We start from the raw sequence: 25,697 nt of genomic DNA, 5'->3' as shown, positions 1-25,697 counted from the left end.
CTCATTTTTCTCTGACATGAGCTCATCTCATTTAATGACCTAAGAAATTCCACATTAACCTACTTCATGGTTGTGCCTTGAAATCAAGTAGACTGTCGTACATCAAATGTTTGTGATGCCTAAAAACGCTGTGTAGGCAGGCAGCTTACTATAGTGAGAGAGACAGACTATGAGTGGAAGCTATAATTTAGACGTAGACATTTTAAATACCATTTAGTTGTTTACAGTTTTATTTGCGGTCATCTAAAAGTCCAATAAGCAATTTATCTGCCCACCAACATTGTAATGTGACACCCATTCTTTTGGGCTATGGATATTTCACTCGAAATAAAAGAAGAAAAATACAAATAATGCGCACAATACATACATAAAACAAGACTACATGCACTTTCCATTTATAAAGTAAATTACCTTCTTGAATATCAACGTTGTTTCAAATAAGAGAAAATATATATAAATAAAAAATATAGGCTAAATAAAAACACGTAGCGGTCTAACAGCTCACTCAGTTTCTAATAGTATTATTATTAGGATTAGTTTTAGAAACATTTATTAAAACGTATCAATATCTTGTGGTCAAATTATATTTCCACTAATCAGAGCACTTTATTGTCAGCGAAAGTTAAAGAGGGAAAACCACAAGATTAATTTACTTAAGATTTAGTCTGAATATCTAACATTTGGCTAATTTCACAAAGAAACGTGTAAAAAAGTCACTTACATGATTTCATTGAAGCTCGTCTCGTTGAAGAAGCATTATATCTCTCCTCCTGTTTGAACAAGTTGTGAAAACTCTGAGAGGCAGCCCACCATCAACTTTCACGCGCCACGCCAGTGATTATCACACACATATCATCATCGGAGATATTTTTAAATTAATTGCACTATCTATTTTTGTTGGATGAACCTGTTCTCCGAGCAGACAGATGCTGGGTAAAGCGTTAACAAGAGTTTACTAGACAAAACTGTGCTTGTCCAACCGCTGGAGGCAGTTCTCAATAGAGCCCCACCCTTCAGTGAGAGAAATCCCGAGGAGACCCCAAAAAGAAGAAATAAATAAATAGATGAATACTTTGCTGTTTTTGTGTAATTTTAAATTAACTTTACACACGCAGGTACGCACGCACACACACACGTATATGTATGTATATATATATATATATATAAAGTTATATATATTTTTTAATTAACTACATTATATTAACTATACGTACAGTAGCCTAAACACGTGAGAGAGAAAAAAAAAATGAAAAAGAGAACGATTTTTAAAAACTATATATATTATGTAGGGTATTATATAGATATACATATTAAACTAACTGCATATAAAAATCTACAAACGGGAGAAAGAGAATCGTATGTAATATTATATATAGGATAGGCCTACACACACCATTTGTTTTATACGCAAACAAATTACCTGTTAAACTAAAATAAATCAGAAAAGAAAAAAACTAAATATAGCCTATAGAATTCAGTCATTTTTCTAATTATATTTTCATGAACAAACTATTACTTATTATTCATTTGTTAAAGACCTTATAAAAGGATTGCACAGATGAGCATGTCCTCAGTCACCCATGCTGGCTACTTTGTTTTCAACGTCAGAGATGATCTTCCAGTTAGATAGTTACTACAATTCGGATAACTGTATTTGCATGTACCTCAGACACTTACATTTCAACATCCAGGTCAAATAGTACGCTCTACAGAAATCTCAGGTTATGTGCTTGTAACCAATTCCTGTTTACGACAAGCCTATGAGCTGATGAATGATAATTCTACTACACATTTTGTCATCCTTTATTTGGATGTAGAGCCTGCCTCTTTCTTTGAATCAGATAGAGTCCCTGTAGGGGACTGTTAGGTTTTGATCTATTGTGGGTGTGAGAACCCATACACAATAACATGGACATTTATTATAGGCTAGCTACATTTATATGTTTTGTTTAGTATTGAGATTTACAGCCACAATGACGTTTTATCACCATAACAGGAACTTGGCTGAAGATTTTGAATATAAAACAACTACAGAGCCAGAAATTAAGATTTTACTCATTACTCATTTGTTCTGCTCAATAGCCATTGCAAAATATGGTACATTTTAATGATAATGCAGCATTCATGGTGGTAAAAAAGATTTAACGGCTTTCTCTATTCACACAGCACTGATAGTGATCAAGTCATACACTTTATCAATGTCAATACGCTTAAACACACTTTAAACACTAAAAAGAGATTATAAAGTTACAAAATTTGATGAATGTGGTCACTCAGAATTTTAGGTAAATTTTTAAAGGTTAAAAGACAATGTTATGGTTCAATCCTACCCGCTGTAGTGTAAATGTATATGGATTTTATCAGAAGAAATACATTACTTGGTAAATTCACTTTAAACCAATTAAACCAGAGTACAAAGGAGTAAGACAGGTGAGATGGAAAATCCCAGGTGATGTTCATTTGCATTCAGGAAAGGAATCAGGCAAATGCAGATGCATGCAGTGATTAGCTCAGTCTACTTCCAGATAAGTGCAATGCCCTTTCTATTACACTTCAGGCTAAACTGTGGAAAGAGAGGAAAACAGTGACACCGCTAATGCGACCGCAACAATCGCAAGTTGAGCAGAAAACAACAGGAACTGTCTATTGTAATTAGGTGTTTCCTGAATATGCACACTGAACTAACCAAGTTCAGGCATGCATAGGGCTGAATGGGTTGTGACTAATAAAAAAATGACCCATCATAACATCATTACACTCAGTGTGCATCACCTTTAGTGCCTTTGAAATACAATATAATCCCCATCTTTCAGTCTGCAGGAATACTTACTGTGGCACATTTTACTGTTACTGCCACCTGGAATGATTCAAAAATCAACATTATTTATGAACAAAAAAGCATTTATGACAGTGAAGGAGTAGGTATGGATGCCTGTTTCTACAACAGAAAAAGGTAATTGTGACATTTTATATCAACTCCCTTGTAGGTTTATATCTGACCTGAAAAATAAAAAGTTGCAATTACTAGATTTTTTATTCTGTAGTATAAATGGCTTCAATAAGAAAATGACTGAAAGTCTTTTTAATTCAGCCATATAATCTGTACACATTTTCAATTGATTTGGTTTATAATTGATTTGTTTAAGGCTGTCTGTGCAGAGATCCAAAGTTAAAACTATTATAATGCTTATTTGTGTTCTAACTGCTTGTGTGCAATGCTTATAGTTCACATGATTCAATGCATACACCTTGGAAAGCAGCATATAATGACTACATTTAAAAATTAACCACCAAAAAGCAAAATGTGAGATGCTCATTTTTCATGAGGATGAAGGAAACAGGCACTGCAAATGACCAATAAAAGAGCTGACCAAAAAAGATTTATTGTTGATCGTAGCAATGCATAACTAACGGCAGAATCCTTTCACCTGAAGCATACACATAGAAGTGAACGGAAAGTAGTAAAAGCAGTTAAGGGCAAAGTGTCTCTAAAGCTCATGTTGCAGAGAGCTTGAGGTAAGATGAGAAGATTCCTGCTTAAGAGATATCTTGAGACATGCTTCCACACCCATGCATATTCTAACCAAATTGTTGTGAAGCCAGAAAAAACAACAACACACTAAAACACCTCAAACCATGAATATTATATTGCTGTTTTTTTAGTGTTGTATCTGTATCTCATCGGTCTAGTAATGAGCAACTATTAACATCCAATATGGCAGAAACAGATGTTGTATTGAGTGATGGGGGGGGGGTCCTGTGGCATGTCTCTTTTTTGATACAGATGGGGCACTAAGGAGAAGGCCCTTTTTCAGTTCCTCTGGGCCAGATCTCTGATAAAGTGGTTTTGGGGGGACAGCACAATGGTCTCATTCTTTGCCAGTGGTTAGTAGCTTCAGGGCCTTCTGCAGATTCTGAATGGCAGTGCCCACATCCTCATATTGCAGTGCACTGCCTGCGTATTTACAGTATTTCTGAGCCCGAGTAAAGTCTTCTGGTGTGAGCCGCACATCACCTGTAAAAAAAGAAAATATTTACACGAGTTAAACTTGAGACACACAATATATACATACACACTTTACTGTATAAAGGATTGGGTCAGTTTTTTTTTTATATACACTTTTATTCAGCAAGAACACAGAAATGTATCTAAGTAAAGTGAAAGTGAAGTAATTTATAACTTTTTTTTAAAGATTATTTTTTAAAAATGCTGTTCTTTTCAGCTGTTTTCCATTAAAAATCTTTTGCACAACAATTTTTATGCACGTTTTCAACATTATAACAATTAAAAACGTGTCTTGAGCAACAAATCAAAACAAAACTTTTAAACAGTATTTTGAGTTATTAATAAACCATTAGTAAATATAAAATTATGAAATAAATATAATACGAGACAGATATTACCAGATAGCTTTCTCTGCTAGTATTTTAATGATTTCCAGGGGAAAATTCTGGGAAAGCCAAGCACCCATTTCACACATGCATGTCTCTCCAGTGCCCACCAGCACATTAAATTATAGGGTGAGCTGAGGTTGAGCTAGTTTATGAATACTTAAGTTAAGGCATTTGCCAATGGGCATGTGAAATATTATAGTCATGGTGCACGAATTCCTTTACCACAATGTAAACTATGCTGGCTCTCACAGTGACACTCTGAGTGACAGTTTGAGCTGAATCCATAATGTGGGAACCAAATAATGAACTGGACAAAGACGACCACCAAAGCACTTGTGAGCTTTCAAAATAGTTTTAGGTACAGCATTTCTGGGAACCTACAAAGATCTCTAGATCCTGTCTCCTCTCCAGTATTAATATTTAACCATAATACATTTTTGCCTCATTCAATAGCACTGCTTGCACCTCGATTACTACAATATACACACAGTCTGGGAAGAGTATAACCACAGAACTATCTCAACTGAAATGCTTGATTTCAAGAACATTTCAACAACTTACTACACTGGTAATGTTGTGACCTTGGTCGTCATTTATTTTGGCCGTAGAGGTGGTGAAATATGGAACAGAAGGTGTATTTGTGCATTTATGGGACTCAAACTGGTTCATCTTTGTGTCATCCACAAATATTATTCTACTTGCATGCCAATCAATTGAAAAGAACAGAAATAATTGAAAATGCATTACGAATGAGTTGAATATTTGAGGCCTGTTTGGTGGGTGCAGCTGGACGGAAGACTAGCTTGATTAGGACTTTACACGTGACTGCCGGTAAGTACAGGTTCTGTGACGTGAGGATTTGTTTGTTAACTAAGACGCATTTCCCAGTTACACTGTAGTGATATGATCCACCCTGAGACTTCTTGTAATTGGTTTGTTATAGGTAGAGCAGTTGTCTCAGAGGCATGTTGGTATATCAGCTTGTTTGCTGGTCTTGTTCATCACTGTCCTGCAAGAATTGATCACCATTAACTACACTGAAAATAGTGATTAGATCAGCATGAATTGAGAAAAGGGATTCAATTCATTTAATTTGAAGTCTTTTAACCTATTTATTAGAACAGAAGTAAACCATACTGATTCAGTGTGATATAATATTATACACTTAACCAAAATCATACAGGTAAAAGATGTCACATCTAATATATAGTACTCATGTTAGTAATCTTTTTTACTTTAAAACAACAAAAATAAGGAAAGTCATTTCATTTCAGTAATTTTTATTTTATTTCTTTTAAATGCTGTTTAAGTTGAATCAGATTTGGTATTATTTTTAACTAATATTAAAACAAAGTTTGTGTTATTTGAAATAAAATAGAATATAAATAAATGTTGAAAAAAATTCATCTTTAAAAAAATTTTAAACGATAATTATAAATGTTGGCTTGGCAACTAACTAAAATACATCTACGCTGAAGTACTATTAAAAATAAATTGTATAAATAAGAAAAAAGTTTTTAAATTGGTTCAGACATTGTAATTCTGGGAGGATGACCCCTACCAAAATCACCTCACCTTCAGAGCCTTGTTTCACATCACCAAGTAGTGTCTCATGCAGTGCAGACTTTCAAACCAATTAGACAATGTCAAAGATAAATGTTGTCAAAGACCTCAATGGTTCAGAAAGGATGGTTTCAAAAAAGCAATTTGCAGTATGACGATGCAAACTTTTCACATTGAGGTTTTACCTTTTTGGGGGGTGGGTTCTATACAACAGTAATAATGATAATAATATTTATGTGTCATCTTCCTTGTTCGTCCCTGTCTGGGTACCAGTTATGATAGCAGACAGACTTCAATTAGCCAAAAGAACATCAAATGATACTCTGTTTTCAATGTATACACGTCTGGTTGAGCTAGAAAAGCAACTTACTGTCATCTGAAATTTGTATCTGATAAATTACATCTTGCATTACAAAATTCTCAGTCTGCTCTATTTCTGGAAATTGCAGCAATAATATACAGTCATTGTATATCAAATTACCTCACTCATTAGCTAAATTATTTAATTGGCAGGCTGAATGCCAACAGCAGCTTTGGGCACAATCTGCAATAATTCATATTAAAGGTACATTCCAATGACACAATGGTTGGTAGTAAGGGAATGTCATTTTGAGCTTAATCTGTGGCTGTTCCCACCAACTATGGAAAACCAAAAGCGTCAATCTGCTTCCCATAAAGCCTTAATTTATTTCAATGTATGATTTTCCTCTGGCTTCATGAGCAGAAAATGAGGTCCATCATATCTGTGAAATGAGGTTCTATGCTTTCTGTCACGACTGTTTGCTGACTTCGGTGAAATTGGATTTCAGTGTAGAGGAGTCATCTTCAAACAAAGACCTTACCTTCCTGAGTATTGTTTAGAAGTGAAGGATCGACCACTGGCATGGTTCGTGGAACAGGCACTGGTTTGACGGGCTGTGCTGCTCCAAAAGAGGTGGAAAAGTCCATTAGCTCATAACCATGAAAGCGTTTTTTGCATTTGCAATCATGGCTGATAGGATGTTGAAAAACTGTAATGGATGAATTAACTAGTCCATTTATTTTAGACCGCTGTAACTGATTTAGATTTAGATGCGCTCAGCTACCAGCTACGGCTGAGAACAATCTTTCCAAGGAAGAAAAGAACAAAAGGTACATTTTATTTAAAGCAAAGTTCACTTTGGTTTCATCTAAAGAGTTTGAGAGTCAAATACAAGAGCAAGGGAAATGAGAGCATGCTACGCATGATCAAATTAAGTGGTTGCACCTCCGGGGTGCCATGTTGCAGATTAGTCATTTCCGTGTCTGGAAGCCGAAGCACTAATCACAGAGGACAGCAGTTACCAGGGGAAACATGCCCCTCATGGGGACCCTGAGCCTGCCTTTCTGCACTTTAGAAAGAAAAACAGGAACCCTGAACGGGAAATATACAAGCTAACACGCAACAGCTCTGTCCCAGTCCTCTGAGAAATACTAATTAACCTGTACGTTTGAGTCAAGGGACCACTTAAAGTTTGGGGTTGGTAAGACTGTTCAAAGTTTTTGAAAGAAGTCTCTTATGCACCACCAAGGCTGCATTTATTTGATCAAAAATACAGTAAAAGCAGTAATAATGTGAATTATTATTACAATTTAAAAGAACGGTTTCCTATTTTGATATATCAACAGTGATATATTTTTTCAGGATTCTCTGATGAATAGAAAGTGCATACGAACAGCATCTACTTGAAATTTATTTGTATAATTATAAATGTGTTTTTAGTGTCACTTCCTAACAATTTAATGCTTCCTTGCGGAATAAAAGTATTAATTTCTTACTTACCCCAAACTAGTATTGAATAGTGGAAGCATGGCAGATGGTTATAAAGTACACTTAAAGGGATACTCCACCCCAAAATGAAAATTGTGTCATTAATCACTTACCCCCATGTCATCCAAACCCATAAAAGCTTTGTTCGTCTTTGGAACACAATTTAAGATATTTTGGATGAAAACCGGGAGGCTAGTGACTGTCCCATTGACTGTCAAGGCACAGAAAACTATAAAAAAAAACATCATCAAAATAGTCCATCTGCCATTAGTGGTTCAAGCTGAATTTTATGAAGTGACGAGAATACTTTGTACGCAAATAAAATAAAAATAATGACATTTATTCAACAATTCGTCTCCTCTCCTCTCTGTGTCAGCGTAGTGCCATTTTGGAGAGCATCCGATGGACGCAAAGTGCGTATGCTATTCTCTGTCATCAGTAACGCATGGATACGTATTGTACGTTTACTTATGCTTTGATTTGAACGGAAACAGCGTATCCATGTGTTACTGAACCACTGATGGCAGATGGACTATATTGACAAGGTTTTTTTTATACTTTTCTGTGCCTTGACGGTGTAATTTACTATGCAGTCAATGGGACAGTCACAAGCCTCCTGGTTTTCATCCAAAATATCTTAAATTGTGTTCCGAGGACAAACTAAACTTTTATGGGTTTGGAATGACATGGGGGTAAGTGATTAATGACAACATTTTCATTTTGGGGTGGAGTATCCCTTTAAGCTCAGCTAGCTTACCTTCTGGATGGGTAATCTCTGCAGGTGTATTGGCTGGGGCATGTGACCCAGGAGGTATCTGAATATTACTGAAATTAGATGCTGGGGGCTGATTTGGGTGGCCGTGGAAAGAAGGCTGAGATTGGGGTAGATTGTGAGGCGCTTCTGAAGGACCACCACCCTCGGCACCAAACTCATCATCTAAAGTAAAGAGAAAAAAAACAAGCAAAAATGTTCACGCAAACAGCATTACGCTTTGTCAACATTAAGCTTGTTGTGAAAGCGTCAAGAAAGTTCAAATTTGTTTTGGGAGTACTGATAAAACCAATGCAATTCAGGAAGTTTTCCTTCCTAGAGTCATTTTTCCACAACTAATGGAGCTCTGAACTGTCTGCTGCCAGCACTAATCAGGCTTTTCAGTTCTCTCACATTATCCCATTCAGTGCTGAAAAGATGCCTATGTTCACACAGCATAAATACAAATCATGGAACAAATGAGTCTCACTGCCAGTCAACTGTTTGAGGGCTTTAGTTGTAAAGCCTTTGATGAAGTGGCTTCAATCTGAAAATATCAGGGCAACTTTCTGTAGCCAAGGAGATACTTGGCAGCACAGGGAAACAAATGCTACACAAAAATGTGAAATTTGGACAGACAATTTTATCAGCCGAATCTATTATGCAAGTGACATTTTAGCATAATTTGATTTAAGCTTGAAACATTTTTGCTCCTCAAAAAGTTGATAAACTGCGGCTGGGCTCTTCCATTTGAAATTTAACAACCATCCCACATTCATACTGTTTCAAATTTGATTTTGCTAAAATATTATATTACAGTAAAACACAGTTTAGAGGTTAGCACCATATGTATTTGTCTGCATCAGCAAAATTTAATAACAAGGTAAAACTTAAATATAAAATTTCTTCACAGGGAACAACTAAATGAAGCATATGAAAAACACATTTCCAAATTTGCTTGATTTAAACATGCTTTTTTGACGACTTTCCTTTCCCCAGACATGTGGCAGGGGGTTTATTTTCATAATCGGTGGTGAAATAATAAGGGTGGGGCAAGTCAAACAAACATTATGCTATTATGAAAATATGGCCTTCATATGGTTTCTGTGCTGAGGGGCTTGATCGGCCAAAGATCAGGGGGATTCAATCCTGGAGGAGAGTTTTGTTCTCAGAGCAATGCTGTAGGCAGATGAGGAATTGTGAAAAAGGCCATAAGTTGGCATACTATGACCATGAAAGTCTAGACTTGAGATAGCTTTGTACTGCTATAGTGAAAAGACAGGTTGTGATTACACAAGGATAGCACCACAAAAAAAGCCATCCCTTTTGTTCTTAAAAGAAATAATCCACATCGAGGGGCTGGATGAAGAGCTGAGCTATGCGAGAATAAGTAGTGGCTCTGGAGAAAACTCTGAACACCTGAATATATATCATGCTTTCCCTGTGAGCAATGAGGGAAATAAATACCAGCAATGTATAACAAACTACACAGCACATAGAAAATTAATATTCATTTAGCGAGTAATCCACATATAATTAAATCGAGCACCTGAGCCTTTCTGTGGACCTGGAAAAAAAGTCAAATTCCTGTCTGATAAATCAGCAAGAAAAGTAAAAGCTGATTAAAAAGAAAAAAACGAAAGGTTGTAACCAATGACAAAAATTAAACAGTAAATAAGATGATTTATTTTGTGTTTATCATCAAAGTGACTTATTGATGTTTTGTAAAGTTCTTTTTTTTGAGTGTTTTATTGATTAATCAGTGTGCTACCATTTCCAGGTACTCGAGTGCCAATCCATAATACAGATCCCACCTTTCACTGCCCAGTGCATAAGATCGATCGATCGGTTAAACTTATTTTAAAACTCCATTAAAGTTCTCAGCAATGAAAACACTCCGAAAGCCCTTTGTTTTAAGTAGGATGGTGACGAAGAGGGAGCCAGCATTGGCTCTAGCGCACTATGGATTTGTAAAAGTCAACATGAGGATTAAGAGAAGCTCTCTCTGCAAATATGTCTCTTTATTTATCATTGATCTGTGCTGATAGCTGAATTCTGAAAGTTTTAATGGGTGTGCTCAACCGAACTCTACAGCTGCTGGCCAAATATTGTGACCTACATTACACTTGAAAGAAAAATGTATTCTGCGCTAATTAGTGACAGGGAGGGAATGGATAAATTGTGAACAGATGGAATTGTTTTAACATGCAAGATGAATTGCTTGGAGTGTTGCAGCCATATTCGTCAGGAAAAGTCATTTGTGGAACTGTAAAATGTATGCAACATTTGATGAAATACTGCAATAGGAGGGAGATGATGTAATAATAAAAACCAGCAGCAATCAGAATTATCATGGGTGCATTATCAGGAGCAATTAAATTTGAAGCATGTCCAAATCATGTTTTGCAATCAGTCATGCTACATAAAGTTATACATAATCATAGTGTAACATGTAGACACATGTTCATGCTTGTTATATTTGTCTCAATTTAGGCCAACCTTGGTTATATAATCGACTTAATGCAAACCAATTCAAATCCATAGGTTCACCTGAATACTACAAAAGAGTCATTTAGACAATGATTTCAGCATGTCTAGAGCATGTTCTTCACTGACTTTTTAAACCTCTCATTTTTTCCATGCTGTACTTGTCCTGACACCAGAGCCCATTTGAGTTCGGCCTTAATTTCTCAACGGGCTAAAATAAAGAACCCCTTACTTTCCATGGAGTCATGGCATGGGTGCAAATCCTGCTCCAGGAAATGAACAGCTACTGGTGTAAACACTGTAGATGAGTCTTAGGAATAGTATACTAATTGAGAACGTTGTTACAGATCAGTTCTCTTTCCTTCAAATAAGCCTTTTTCCCATGGCCCGAGGCGTGCTTGCTGTGCATATATTCCCGTAAGTGGGAAAGCCAAACTCAAATGGCGAGGAGACAATACCACTAGTATGGTTCTTAAAGGAATATTCCACATTCAAGACAACTTAAGTTCAACCAGCAGTTGTATCATAATGTTGATTACCACGAATAATAATTTTGACTCATCTTTCCTTTTCTTTAACCCTCATGTTGTGTTCTAGTCAAGATTTCCTTTTTCCCGAAAATCCTAGCTAAAGTTACAACACTATAAAACCTACTGACTTTGCAGTACTAGCTTGTTATACTTGTGGTGCTCCCAGTCAAAAATGTCCAGCCTACAAAATATTGCTTAAACATTTCTCATTATATTATTATCAAATATCAGATCAAATCTTTTTTTTCTATCATCTTGTTTTCTTTCAATAAGCACAGGGCTTGTATTTGTTTTTGGAACTTATTTATCATAGGCCTCATTAATCTGAGCGTACACATCTCAGTTTTTGAGTGAATACTGCAAAAATTATCCCAAAAAATTATCCAATTTGTTTTTTTTTTTTACTTAAAAACTGAAGTGCATAAGCTCAGATCAATGATCAATACTAATCAGTTCCAAAAACAAATACAAAACCTGTAATTTACTAACTAAAAGAAAAGTTGACAAAAGATTGAATCCAATAATCATAATATAGCATGACAGATTTACAAGCAATTTTTAAAAAGCCAGTCATTTTTGACTGGAGCACCAAAGTAAGTAAAGGATTTTCAGCACAGCATATTCCTTGAACATTACATAACTTCAAATATAAAATTTGACCAAATAAAACCCTCTACTTTGTTAGACTTTGTTAATGGAAACAATAGCTTTTGGAAAAACACAGCAATCACTTTTCAAGTCCTTGAGGAGCAAAACTCTGTCTGCCTTCATCATATGCTGTAATAAGATGCACTGTCATAATGGCATCCCGTATACACAGGAACAACTTGACTAACAGCTAAGGACAATAGAAAGCGAACAGTTAATCAGCTGACCCAATCCAGGTCTGACCTCAAACAAGGTCTGGTGTTCGTTATAAAGTACATAAACATCTTGGCATATTGTTATAATCATTTTTCTAAGGGACTTCCTTGGAAAGGCAATATGACGGACATATGGAACGAGACAAATCTGTGATAAGGTGCATAAACTTCGCAAGGCAAAAGCATGCTATCATTTTTCTCTTGGCAATGCTGCACATCAGTGGGAATAACCAAGCATGAGGTCACTACTTAACAAGAGGGGCCCAGCTGCTAGATGTAAAGCTCAAGAAATCAAATTTAAATACCATTAAAACATGAAGAGACATGAGTTTTTGACAGCAGTTAAAAATAAAACAGCTTGCAGAGAATAAAACCCAGTGATGATACAGGCAACATCATACAAATATCATACTACAGAAACATACTGTGCATGCATGTGTATGTCACAATGGCTCAGTCTACAGATGACTTCATCTCTGACATGAGCAGGTCAGGTCAAAAGCATCACGCCCAGCAGATGTGGAGGGGAGAGTGATATAACTGAATCCCATCGCCAAGCACTATTTTGGCCTCCACATGAACAAGAAAAATTCTTCACTCTTAAACATAAGCAACTTTCTAAAATATATTATCTGGCAGTCAAAGAGTCACATTTTCATATAATCTCTAAACAAGATACGGTTCATAATGAAACTGCAACTAATAGGAGGATAAATCTTTAGATGACTAACTGCAAAAGGCTCTCTATTACAGACCTATTTAACTAGCAGCCCAATGGCCCCAATAAAATGGCCCCAATTTCTCTTAGACTGCTTTAATTGCATTGAAAATGTGGCATTGCATGCACTCTGTGGAGAATTATTTGTGTGTCAACTGTCAATCATTCAGGTTTAAAATCGGTGAGGCATCATTTACAGTCTCATGAAATCATAAAATTAAAAAAATAGACAAATGACAACCACCAGTTCCAAGCAGAACAGGATGAAGTCAGGATTGCACTAATGAATGCAGTTTGCTCTCAATCATTGCGTTTTAGTGTTGTCAAAAGACCCTAAAAAAGGTACAATTTTTTTTTTTAAAAGTCACGGTACCAGGATTTTCCAAGTACCGGTGGTACCGATTACCCGGTCAACCCGGTTCTTGACGCGTACGGCCCTATGATTTCTGCGATGCAGAAAACGCGGACGGAATCTCGGAATCCAGTTATAAAAACGGAATTTACAGTTTAGCACGGAATGTCACAGAATTTGTCAAAGTTTGGATGAATTAATCAAAAGTAGGTCATTACACTTAAATCAAATTACGACATGGACTAGTATCTGTAAATATTAAGCCGCAAAAGCCAATTCAAATATGAATCCCGCATGTTCTGCGCGTCTCTGCATGAATGAATGGAGCAGATGCGCGTTTTTTTTCTACATACACTGAAGCGCGCCTGACGCTCGCTGTGATTTCAGCATCTGCCATCTCAATGAGGACATGAATACATAAACAACATCTCCAGAACTGCTCTGAGAGTCATTTCACAAGCATTTTACCGTTTCATTCGAGTAAAACCAGTGTCGTATCATCAGGGCTGGCGCCGGCACCAAACGAGTTGCTGTGCCCCCCCAAACGAGTTACTGTGTCCCACCACTTTCCATCCTCCCTCCTCCTTGTTGAACGCGACCGATTTTGAAAGCGAAAGTAGTGATAAAACAGCGCACATAAGATAGTGACTCTGAATCACTGAATTAACCATTCCCATTTTTATTATAGAGTAACATAAGCAACCTATTAAACAACACGTAATTGATTTGCGTTCTGTGAATTGATTACTTTAATTTACTTTTTTTTTTTGGTTGAAATGTAATATCCTATACACTGGCTACAAGTAATATGCTGCAAGAGATTTATTATGCACAATCTTAAGAAATCAACTGCCACCACTACAATGTAACTTCCAATTACTATGTTGCAGCTTTTTTAGTCTTCATAAAAACTAGTGCTGTCAAACAATTAATCATGATTAATCGCATCCAAAATAAAAGTTTTTGTTTACATAATATATGTATGTGTGCTGTGTATATTTATTATGTATATATAAATACACACACGCATGTATATATTTCAGAAAAATATGCTGTTTATGTACTAAATAATATAAATTATATGAATATAAATATAGACATGTAAATATTTTCAAAATATATACTGTATGTGTGTGTGTATATACATACATACATAAATATACACAGAACACACACATATATTATGCAAACAAAAACTTTTATTTTGTATGCGATTAATCGTGATTAATCGTTTGACAGCACTAATAAAAGCCCATTTAGCTGCTTCTGATATCAAACTACTTGAGTTAGTGGACCCACAGACTGCCAACAGTTACTAAATCGAACAAAACTGGAAAGAACTTTCTCTATCTGGCAAGATCTAATATGTTTGGCTGGTTTTATCATTTTTTTTTTTTTTAAATCAACACTGTTTACAAGGTACTGCATTGCTTTTTTCCATTTAATTTTTAAAAGACATTTCAATTCTTCATTCACTCTAAAACTTAAAATAGTTAGATTAGCCAACAGTGGATAATTTTCATACTATTAAAAGGGGTGGCAACCCTGATCCACTCTGTGACTGTTTAAATAATCACCACATAAATAGCAGCCTGTGCTGACTCGCATGGGGAGGGTCACGGGGCAAGGCGGTCATCTCCTGTGTTCTTCACAAATTGATAAGGCACACAATGTGCTAACATTTACTGACTCAAAACAACAGACTCACATCAAGGAAGCCTCTTAGTAAACTTTAGGAAAGCCCCCGACTGGTGTGTATTTTGTTAATGGTCACAGGATCATTCTGGGGGAGCAGATATAATATCAGCACTTACCATATGCTTCGCCGTCCATTCCCATAGGACCAGGCTGCGGAGTCTCACCATTCTTCAGGCAGTTGTGGATGTAGGCTGCCTTCCACTTTGCATACTTCCTCTGCTGGATATTCTGGAGAGGGGAGAAAATGGGAAAGTCAATCAGTGAATCATTAAGATAAGAAATGCTCAATTAATGCAACACAATAGGTGCTAAAAAAAGCAGATTTGATTGTCAGGATTTTGTCTGGATATGACATGGATAAGCATTGATTGATGAATGATTCACCCTTGACTCTGATTACGGTACATGCACTTATGAATGCGAGTTTAATGACTGGTATATTCCACATTGTCTTTGAATAAAGCACTAAGACTTGAAAAGCTTGCATTGAAGGGCTGTTACGCATGATGAACAGTTTAATTCCTTGGCGTATATCCATATATTTTCATGTACACTTACGGAGAAAAATATTAAATGCAACATTATAAAGACATAAAATAAAAAACTACTTTTATATTTTACTATTATTTATCTGGAAAATATTTACTTTGTATTAAATTGACAGGATATTTACTTTCTAACCACCAATAGTGTAATGTTAGACAATTTCAATTAAAAAATATCACTTTCACCATAAATATTGTTTTAAAGCAGCATATTAAAAATGATTGCTTTAAACATTATTCTCAACATATATTTTAAGTTCTTATTTTCTGATTTCCATTTTTTCTTACAAACAATCTGCAGATCTTCTAGCAGGCCTCTGGCAATTCCTGGACTAAATATGCAATAATAATTACAATAAACAATTATTCTGTTAAATATTATAGTATATTAGCCTAGCTGTGGGTGATATCTCAGATACAAAGTCCTAGCAAATTACTATAGAATTTAACTATATGTAACACATATATACACACACACATATACATATTATATATATTTCAAGGTGGAATGTGTAACAGCTATTTTAAAGTCAGAACTTTGTTAACCAGCCATATGAAAAACTATTTTGCCATATGAAAAACTAATGAACTGCATTCAGCATATAATTCATTTAAGAGTTGTAATTATTGATTTTGTACAGTGAACCATTTTTTTAATCTAATGACTTTAAAGTATGTTGACTTTATTTTCAATGGTCTGAAGCGTGCCGAAACCTGTAATTACACCACCGACTCGAATCCATTAAAAGGCTCTCACAGACTCTTGAAGCCCCTTTACATCTCAACTTCTACTTTTACATACATGAGAACTGAGTCCTCTTAAATCTAGCACTAAAAAGTTCCCTTTACTCACGTAATCTAATATGGCACAATTCCTTGTGGCATTGTCGGAGAGAAACAGCACAGTACTGGAGGGCGATTCTGAGAGCTCATTGTCTGGGTTAGTGTTACACAGAGAAGGCGCACTGTTTCAACAGTCAATCCAAAGAGCTCTCTACAGTTGGAAAATGTCTGGCCCTTAGGGAGCGAAGAACACTCAATGAAACATTGTCCATCTTCGGACACAGGTCACTTCCTTCTGTATAAAAGAGACATCTGCGGCCATGGCGACCAGTAGGGATGGTCTAATAGGCACACTGGAAATACACAGATTCAATTGGTGGATTAGCAACACTTTCCAGGCTCAAGTTTGCCAAGAATTGGCCTCTCAAAACCTCTGTGTACATTGAGTCTGGTGAGGCGTTGTCAGTCCTTGGGCTCAGCTTTATAGTTTCCCATTAATTTCCACCTTTTCATGTTTTTGTAGCAGTTTTCAGATTTGAACACGAGAACATGGCTCTAATGACGTATTTGATTCCATCAGACGTTTGCACGTTCCACTAAATTAGGCGAGTTTGTGTCTGTGCCATCAGAAACAGGGACTGTGTCAAGAAACACATCTCAGGCCCATATTTATGCCCCTTCAACACAAAACGTTGTCATACTAGCCTTGGCGTCAAAATACAGACCTACCTAGTTGACAATGTGGAGGACGAAACAACCCACAGTGACTCACCTCGTCTGATAATTCGCCAAAGACACTCAACACATCAAACAGGAGACTTGAGGTGTAGAAGGACTTGATCATATTCCTGTGATCAAAACACACATTAAACTGTTAACACTGGAGTCAATTAATTTCTCAAAGTACAACAAATAAGCCAATTGTATGTCTCAAAGCAGATGTGTAAAACGTAGAACATCTGGATATTACACACATACTACTGTTCAGATGTTTTTAATTTTTTTAATCCAAGGCTACATTTAAAAAACAACAACAACAACATAATATTGTAATAAATTATTACAATTTAAAATAACTTCTATTTTAATATATATTAAAACATAAATATCACAGTTGTACTGTTTAATATTTTTTAAAAAGTGACACTTTTTTCAGGATTTTCAGCATTTATTTTAAATAGAAATCTTCGCAACGTAATATTGTTGGTACTACTGGGCTGCACAGCTGAGGTCTGTTATGTTCTATTTTTCATCAAGTGAGTCTCCACATTAGACAGAAATGGAATCTCACAATCTCACCCTACCTCTTCCCTCATACATATATTCTGACACAGCAAAAAAAAAAAAACGAAAACAAACTAAAAACCCAATTGTAAGACATATGTTAAAAGATATGGTATGATGTACAAAATTACTTAAAGAATTCACATTCATTATCTCAATATAGTCCAATATGGGGGAATTAGTTCTTTGTACCAGGAAGAGCGGATGCAACATGGCTTTCCTGTAGCTCAAATAGTAGAGCATGGTGCTAGCAACGCCAAGGTCATGGGTTCGATTCCCAGGGAAAGCAAGAGCTGATAAAATGTAAAAACTGTAACTTGAATGCAATGTAAGTCGCTTTGGATAAAAGTGTCTGCTAAATGCATAAATGTAACATTCAAATTGTGGGAATCGAAGGGACTTAAAATGATTCAAGATCTTTATTTGACAGACTCTGATATTATGACGTCTTTTGAGGAGTTGAGGCTTAAATTCAGCATTAATAGGAAACATTTTTTCAAATACCTCCATCTGAGAAGCTTTGTTAAAGCAAATCAAGATAATGCTCTTAATAGACCTCCACATTCATCTTTAGAAAAAATGATAACGGATAATCAGAGGAAGGGTATCATATCTGAATTTTACAAGTTGCTGACAACTTACTCATCTGAGAATTCACAGTATAAGTTGAATGCATGGAAGGAAGATTTGCAATTTGAAGTTTCAGATAAGGATTGGAAAGAAGCTTGTACTAGTGTTCACACTATGTCAATAAATACACGCCTTATACAGTATAAATGGATAATGCGGACGTATGCAACACGGTGGAATTAAATAGATATAATAAAAACATACCAGACATATGCACAACATGTATGGAAGCTAGAGGAACTTTGTTTCACTGTATTTGGCAATGCAGAAAGATAAAATTATTTTGGGAAGATGTAAGAATCATAATTAAAAAGATAATTTCAAAGCAAATTTTACTGGACCCCAAGCTTTTTCTGTTGGGCTTATACCCAGAGAAACAAAATTATAGTAGAAGTGAACAAGCATTTCTAGACCTCAGCTTGCTTTATGCCAAAAAATGTATAGCTCTGTTGTGGACAAAGACGCACAGACCAAGTACTACTCAATGGATAAGACAGATGTTGTCAAGCCTTCCATTAGAAAAGATAACTTGCATATTAAAGACTAAACAGTATGTATTTGAAAACATATGGAGTCCTTTCATTAATTATATTAAAGATTTGGATTTGACAGATGAAGAAGTGGATGACTAATCTTTGTGGACAATGCAGTTCCGACCTTATAGATTGATCAATTGCTCAACAAATATGCGTTTCATTTTGTATTCAGTATGATTATAAAAGTCAATTTTGAATAGATTACCATGGGCTAAAACGGGAGGAGCATTCTTGTTCAGTGTTGTTGTGTTTTTCATTTTCCTTTAGTTTTTTATGTTGATTTATTTTTGTACAATAAATGCAGCAATCTTACGGTTGTATGGAATTTGGAAAAATGTGTACGATTGTAAAAGGCTGTTTCAAAGTGTTTAAAAAATGAAAATAAAATAAAAAATATTTTTGAAAAAAAACAAAAAAAAACACGTAATAGTCAAATAGTGCGTTATTTTTCTGAGAAATCAAGAACCTATGAAGCTAAAGAGACTGTTCACGTCTGGTAATCCTGACTCAATCTTTTTCTCTTTCCAAAAGTCGTTTTATTTCTTCACACATGGTGCCATTAATCATGCATTTATGATTTAATCAGCGTTGTTTTTTGCTACAGACCCCAAAATAGTTTATTTACTTAAATGTCAATTATCAAAGGAAATTACAAAACACTTACCTAAACCTATGAAAATTAATGCAATGACCCTGAAAGTCAGGTATGGTGTTATTCTCATACAACAGCTCCCTGTTACCATCCTGGGACATATTAATCATAGTTACACTTCTGCTGTAGTCAAACACGCCAACGTTCAAACGTCCTAGAATAAGGAACCATGAAATGAGACTATACCAAGTATGACTTATCCTCTTTAAATAAAAACAAACACAGATAATTTAAAGTGATTCATTTAAAGTCTCTTTCAGTACATTTTTATCTTCAGGTACGCTGCTCTGATCACTGTGAGAAAAACCTCACTCTTGATAAAACGTTTAGGATTACAATTATACATTCATGTTCAAGAAAACCTAATGGAGCTTGCTAACAATACTGACATTGTTTTTCCAGAATGAGAATAAATGTCATGAACTAGAGTACCTTTTAAAAAGAACATGAAGTACACAATGATTCACCTTTTGAACTGTTCGAACAAACATTAAGTATTTGAATACATCCTCAAGAGTGGCGTCTGGACAGGGAGTGTATGCAGGACTGACAGCTTCCTACAGTAAGATAGATCTTCACTCTAAACCTCATCAGCAGGAAGGGGATAAAGATCATAAGGGCACGAAATGCCAAAGTTGATCCATTTCAGAACGTATTTTGAGACTCAGAGTGAACCTGTTGTTTCTTCTTTCAGCAACGCAAGACTTTGCTAGCAATTCACTTTTGGAGGTTTTTCTTGCGCAACTGCATCGCATTCAAAGTTCCTAACATCCTGTAGTGTATTTCTCTGAGATTTTATTACGTCTTGGTAAACATTTGATAAATGTGTACTCCAGTTTATCTAGCTACAACCAAACTAACAATCACTTAAAATACCTTGAGAAGTGCCAGTCAGTATGACCTGAGGTAGGGCTGCACGATTATGACAAAAATCATAATTGTCGATTATTCCCTTGAGATTGTAATTGCGATTATTAATAACAATTATTTTGAACATATTTATGCCATTGTTTGAAGCTGCATGCCATATTTTTATTTAAAATATCTATTTTAAAAAAGGCCGAAAAACACACTTTTATTGCTTTTCAGTTGGGATGCAGATGTACATTTAACAGTACCATCATAAAAACTGTAACAGCCTCATCTTTTATACATAACCAAAAGAACAGCACCTCATTATCATGGTAAAAAAGTATATGGTTTCTATGGTGTTTGCATTGAAGAACAGTAGCCTAAAGACATTCAGTCAATTACAAATCCACATCCACTGATAGAATAATTAAAATAATGTAAGTATATTCCATTACTCCTTTAACATATTTAGTATATTAATAATATAATACTCAATATGAATATCCTGCTTTTCTGCCACCGTACCATTGTTACCGTTAGTGTTACTACAGTAAAACTATGGTAAATGGGTGATTTTTCGTCTTCTAACTGGATCGTTGTTGCACCGTTTCTGCATCAGTGTTGATGAGAATAACAGCTCCGATTTATTTGGCTTTAAACTAGTTTAAATTAAAGAGACGTGTTTTGTTCTGGAGAACTCTGCGCTGAACTCGAGTGCTTCTTACTGGATTTGACAGCATTGTTTAGCGCGTGATTGCGACTGGTCACTGTAAGAAACACTTTCTTTTGAGGCGAGCGGATAAAAGGTCAGTGTGGCACGCAGTTCAAACGAGTACCGCTATTTTGTTACGCTTTTGACACGTTTGGCATTTAACATAGACTATCTATCATGCACAACAGTGTGACAACGACTATCAGTTAGACAAAATGTCTTTTATCCAGTGTGTTTGAGTTCGTTAAACACAGCGCTGCAAACACCTCTTAAGCACACAGAATAATGCAAGTGGGCATTTTTGATTGTTTATTTATTTTTGTAATCACGGATTTGAACAATCATAATCTTATATATCCATAATCGTAATCGCGATTAGAAATTCGATGAATTGTGCAGCCCTAACCTGAGGCCCGAGTCACTGCCAGGTATTCAGCTCCTGGACCCTTTACAAGCAATGCACTGCTTATGACGTCACTGTCCACAACAGCTTCATTATACTGCCATGACCTGTAATGCTACACCTGGCTAATCCATGCCATCTCACTCCCAAGCAACTGCCCTGTACAGAACCAGCTTTGTTGCTAATTTTAGCCTGCTACTCACTCCCTGTATGTGCAATACTGACAGAGGGATTATTTTGTGTCACAGTTCAGTGAAACAGTAATTAAGGTCTGCGCATTTAAACAGTCTAAACAATCTGGGGACTAATCCAATCCAGACCCTGACTTACTTGTGGAAACGTCCTGATCGATCTTCACTGTCTGCATAGAGGAACATTTTCAAGGCATAATTCTCAATGTGGGCGTTGCCAACTATTTCCTGCGTGATGGATTCATTGTCGCTGAGCTCCTTCTTCATCTGAAACACAAAGAAAGTTAGTTTTCCATGTACTGTACTGATGTTCATTTTAATATCACCATCAAGTGCTATGCAAATTAGGTCATTTTAGCATTTTTTTTGCATGGGCGATACCGTAAATTGTGTTTACTGCATCATTTATGACAGATTCTAGATGATTACTCTTTAAAGCTCTAGTTTCCATAGCATGACTCATGCGCATCGGCCACTTTGATTCCACTCCAGAAGCCTGGTGTAATTAATATTTTGTTGCAAAAGAGGGTCCCTCTGGAGGGTTGCCCACGCGCAATTAGAGGACTCATTCACCCAGCTATTATTATGATCCTTTCTGCAACACCAGGCGAATTAATTTGCAGCCTCATAATTCACAGAAAATGGTTAAAATGCAACAGACAATAGCACTGCGTTGACTAAAGTAGGCTTATGCTTTCTCACTTATAATAATACTGAGTCAGCAGCAAATCTGAATATATCCATTTGTTTTCCTGGCATGAGTTTTCAGGCTTCATCCTTCTCCATGTTGGTACATTGACAATAAATATGGTGCAGCTTCATTTAAAATAAATTTAAACAGTGATTATATAAACATACGCAATTTTTGAGGTGGTTCAGCATAAAAAAAAAAAAAATTAATTTCACTGCAAGATTAAATGGAATGGCAGGTTTCAGCACATTTGCAGTTATAATTCTGATATCTGCAAACCGGTGTAACACATAAGACAGTGGTGACCCGGTCTTTTACTTAGGTTTGGAATGGCCAGCACCCAACCGCCGAAGCTTCAGCCAGTCGGCGGCCCCCGGGCTCGGCCTTCCTCTCTGTGATGTTACAGTCTGCTAGAGAGCGTTAGGTTTCCTTGTAAAATCAGTAAAGCAAATACGACGGTTATATTTCAACAGGTGGAACCTGGGCGCCTGAATGGACTCACTGTTCACGTTTTAATGAAATTTTTACCTATTCTATGAAAAAGCATTGCGAAGGCACAGTACATCACTTGTGCTGCATCGCAGAAGAATATAAAAACATAAGTCGGAAGGAAGCGTGCAAAAACAGTACAGAGAGAAAGAGAGATTGAATGCTTTCAGTTGCCAGTGCACACTAAATCAAAGCCTTGAAACTAGATCTTGTCTCTGCACACTGATTCCATGGGGTTTACCCAAAATCCCCCTGGAAAAAAAAACAAGTCATTTTAACACTCTTACTAAAGGAAGCTTGTTCCGTTAAGAAAAGCGAAGAAGGTACTGTGTGTTTTCTGGCCAAGACACATGCTGATATTTAGCACGAGAGCATGATATAGGTGAAGCGAACCTCATCGCGCACATTCTACTTCTCCTTGCAAGTCTATGAGACAAAACTCCTACATCTAACACTGAGAATCTGAGGGCTTACAAGTCATTTATATAAATGCTTCAGAAGCAGATATTTCAAGCCCATAATTCGCTGTATAAAAAACACGTTGGTCAGCACAAATCATGTTAACCTCTGTCTCAAGTGAACCTGTATTTATTGTAGTCTGAGTCATTTTTTCTTTTACCTGGTCTAGTTTTGTTCATTGTTTCTTGAGGATGGAGGAACCGGTCCATGCTGGCATCTACCTAATTTGTCTAGCTTCTGCTAGCTGACAGATGAGTTTGTGCTGGAAAACCTTAGAGTTTGACTGGATGTTGCATCAGCAACACATTTTTGTGGTTTCACTTCCTTGTTCAAACCCATTTACCTTACTATCCCAGTTATGCACAAATAACAGTCAGTGAGATATTAGCTATCATTTGCATTCTGCATTTTGGGTTGAGAAACACTGATTTCAATTACAGTTATAATACCTGAACCACAGCAGTTTTATAAAAAGGCACTGCAAAACACTTCTTTAAGAACGAAAAGAATAAGGTTGCATAAATTGACAATTCCTATAAATAATCCATAAATAACTACAAAACAAAAGTTCTAAGTGTAATTATATACATGAATTTCTCTCTTTATGTAGTATATTTCCTGCACATAATCCCCTGATTGACAGGTGGCCGATTCAGATCGCAATTAAAGAGCCGAGCATCATCCTTTCACAAAGATTCAGTACACTGTATGGTTCAGACCTTTTGTTCCGGATGTGCCCACCAGGATCTGGGTCTCCACAGATTGTTGTTTCCTGTTTCTGTGACATTTAATGAACTGAGCTGAGGCGATAGTAAAAACGAGCTCTAGAGACGGCAGGGTCTCCATTCTCCCCAATTGGTTCCTGAAATGTCTATAACAGCGCCTAAGCATAAAAGCTATTTTTTTTTCCATAGCTTCCTTCTACCCTTCTGAGGAGACCTATAAATTCAGCCTTGTGAACGGTGATGTGAATACAGTGGCCTTAATACAAAAGGTCATACCACTTTTTGCTAATGCCACATACACAAAATAAATCAAAACTAGTAGAAGTATGAGTCTAGAATTATGAAACTATAGTTTTGTAAATATCAGCATATTGCAAGTTAAGGCAGTACATTTTACAAGATCCGTTTAAATAGTTATAAATAGTTTACATCAGCTTGAATAAGTTTGCTTAATGAGCTCATGAGGTAAGATGTTAATTTAAAAAGAAATGAACCTATTTAGGACTTACCATTTCCAACTGATCCATTAGTTTCACAAGAAACTTTCGGCACTCTGGAGTTTTGCTATCTAGTTTCATTCCCATCTGCACGGCGTAAAGTCGACCTGAAACACATTAGACATGAGAGGAGCATTTTACTTTCAATGTTTAATTACTGCACTGATGTTATGTTGGCATTCAATATACAGTACAGTCAAATGTCTAGACGCCTAACTGGATATGTTTTTCATGACCTTATAGCTTATGCTAAAATGCCTGAAATTAACATCTTTTGTAGCATACTTTTGTAAGTTTTATGTTTCTTTACAAAACAAAGTTTTTTTTTGAAAACGAAGTCAGCATGTGGCTAGTATATCAGAATTCCTTCATTACAATCCAAGAAGAGCATTCCAGACTACCTCATAAAGTTGGCTGAGAGAATGCCAAGAGTGTGCAAAGCTGTTATCAAAAAGAAGTGAAGTGTTATATTGAAATAGCTAAAGACAGTTTTTTACTGCATTATTTTAATATTTCCATTTCTGTTATTTCAAAATTTTGCTGACCTAAAATGTGAAAAAAGTAGAATTGTCCAAATGTTTGACTGTTACTGTAAGGAAAATTATATTATGATGAGAAAAAAACAACAACTTTAAATTGTAATTAAAAGGTCTGTGTTACAGTTTTGACCCTTAATTAACTTTCCCCACTATCCTCTAATTCCCTTTCCTTGCCAGTAAACTGCATTTTTTGCTGTTATGTGGACCACCTGTTATGTGGATATGTTTTTGGACCACTAGAGTCTATTTGTCACTAGACAGAGTTACAAAACATGATCAGGCCTACACATCTGGCAAACGTTTTCAAGGTATTTTACTGGCCATATGTGGTCCGTACAATGGAATTCTTACTGGCTCTTGCTCATTTCGTATAATATACAACAGTGGTACATAGTAAGTGAGAAAGGGTTTAAAAAAAACACATGGTCCCACCACAAGCCTTTGATGCACACTGTATGTGCCATTTCCGGATGCGCACTTTGAATACCAGAGATACAACTGCCAGGGCAAACAACTCCAAAGATACAGAAGTCACTGCTGTAAGAGCACAAAACTACACTCAT

General features: G+C 36.1%; 2 protein-coding genes across 5 annotated transcripts in view; both read right to left on the bottom strand.

Moving 5' to 3' along the window:
- The window catches only part of LOC306879806 (adhesion G-protein coupled receptor G6-like), a 40,667-nt gene extending 39,652 nt beyond the window's left edge, over positions 1–1,015 (bottom strand). The window contains exon 1 of one of the 3 annotated variants that reach the window (XM_079432999.1): positions 722–1,015. In XM_079432999.1, the coding sequence (XP_079289125.1) occupies positions 722–723 (2 nt within the window). In that variant the 5' untranslated portion in view covers positions 724–1,015. The remainder of the gene's footprint in view (positions 1–721) is intronic. The other 2 variants (XM_079433001.1, XM_079433000.1) reach the window with 2 other exon arrangements.
- Positions 1,016–2,035: 1,020 nt separating this feature from the next.
- Positions 2,036–25,697, bottom strand: part of LOC306879796 (vacuolar protein sorting-associated protein VTA1 homolog) — a 30,320-nt gene continuing 6,658 nt past the window's right edge. Inside the window, exons 2-8 of one of the 2 annotated variants that reach the window (XM_079432985.1) lie at positions 24,608–24,702; positions 21,874–22,001; positions 17,247–17,322; positions 15,263–15,374; positions 8,505–8,684; positions 6,801–6,878; positions 2,036–4,015 (exon numbers count right to left, since the gene is read on the bottom strand). In XM_079432985.1, the coding sequence (XP_079289111.1) occupies positions 3,870–4,015; positions 6,801–6,878; positions 8,505–8,684; positions 15,263–15,374; positions 17,247–17,322; positions 21,874–22,001; positions 24,608–24,702 (815 nt within the window). In that variant the 3' untranslated portion in view covers positions 2,036–3,869. The remainder of the gene's footprint in view (positions 4,016–6,800; positions 6,879–8,504; positions 8,685–15,262; positions 15,375–17,246; positions 17,323–21,873; positions 22,002–24,607; positions 24,703–25,697) is intronic. The other variant, XM_079432986.1, reaches the window with a different exon arrangement.

This window comes from Barbus barbus, assembly GCF_936440315.1.
Source record: "Barbus barbus genome assembly, chromosome: 14".
In the NCBI taxonomy this organism is placed as follows: Eukaryota; Metazoa; Chordata; class Actinopteri; order Cypriniformes; family Cyprinidae; genus Barbus; species Barbus barbus.
The sequence above is the reverse complement of the archived record's forward strand: the minus strand, read 5'-3'. Positions and strand labels throughout refer to the sequence as shown.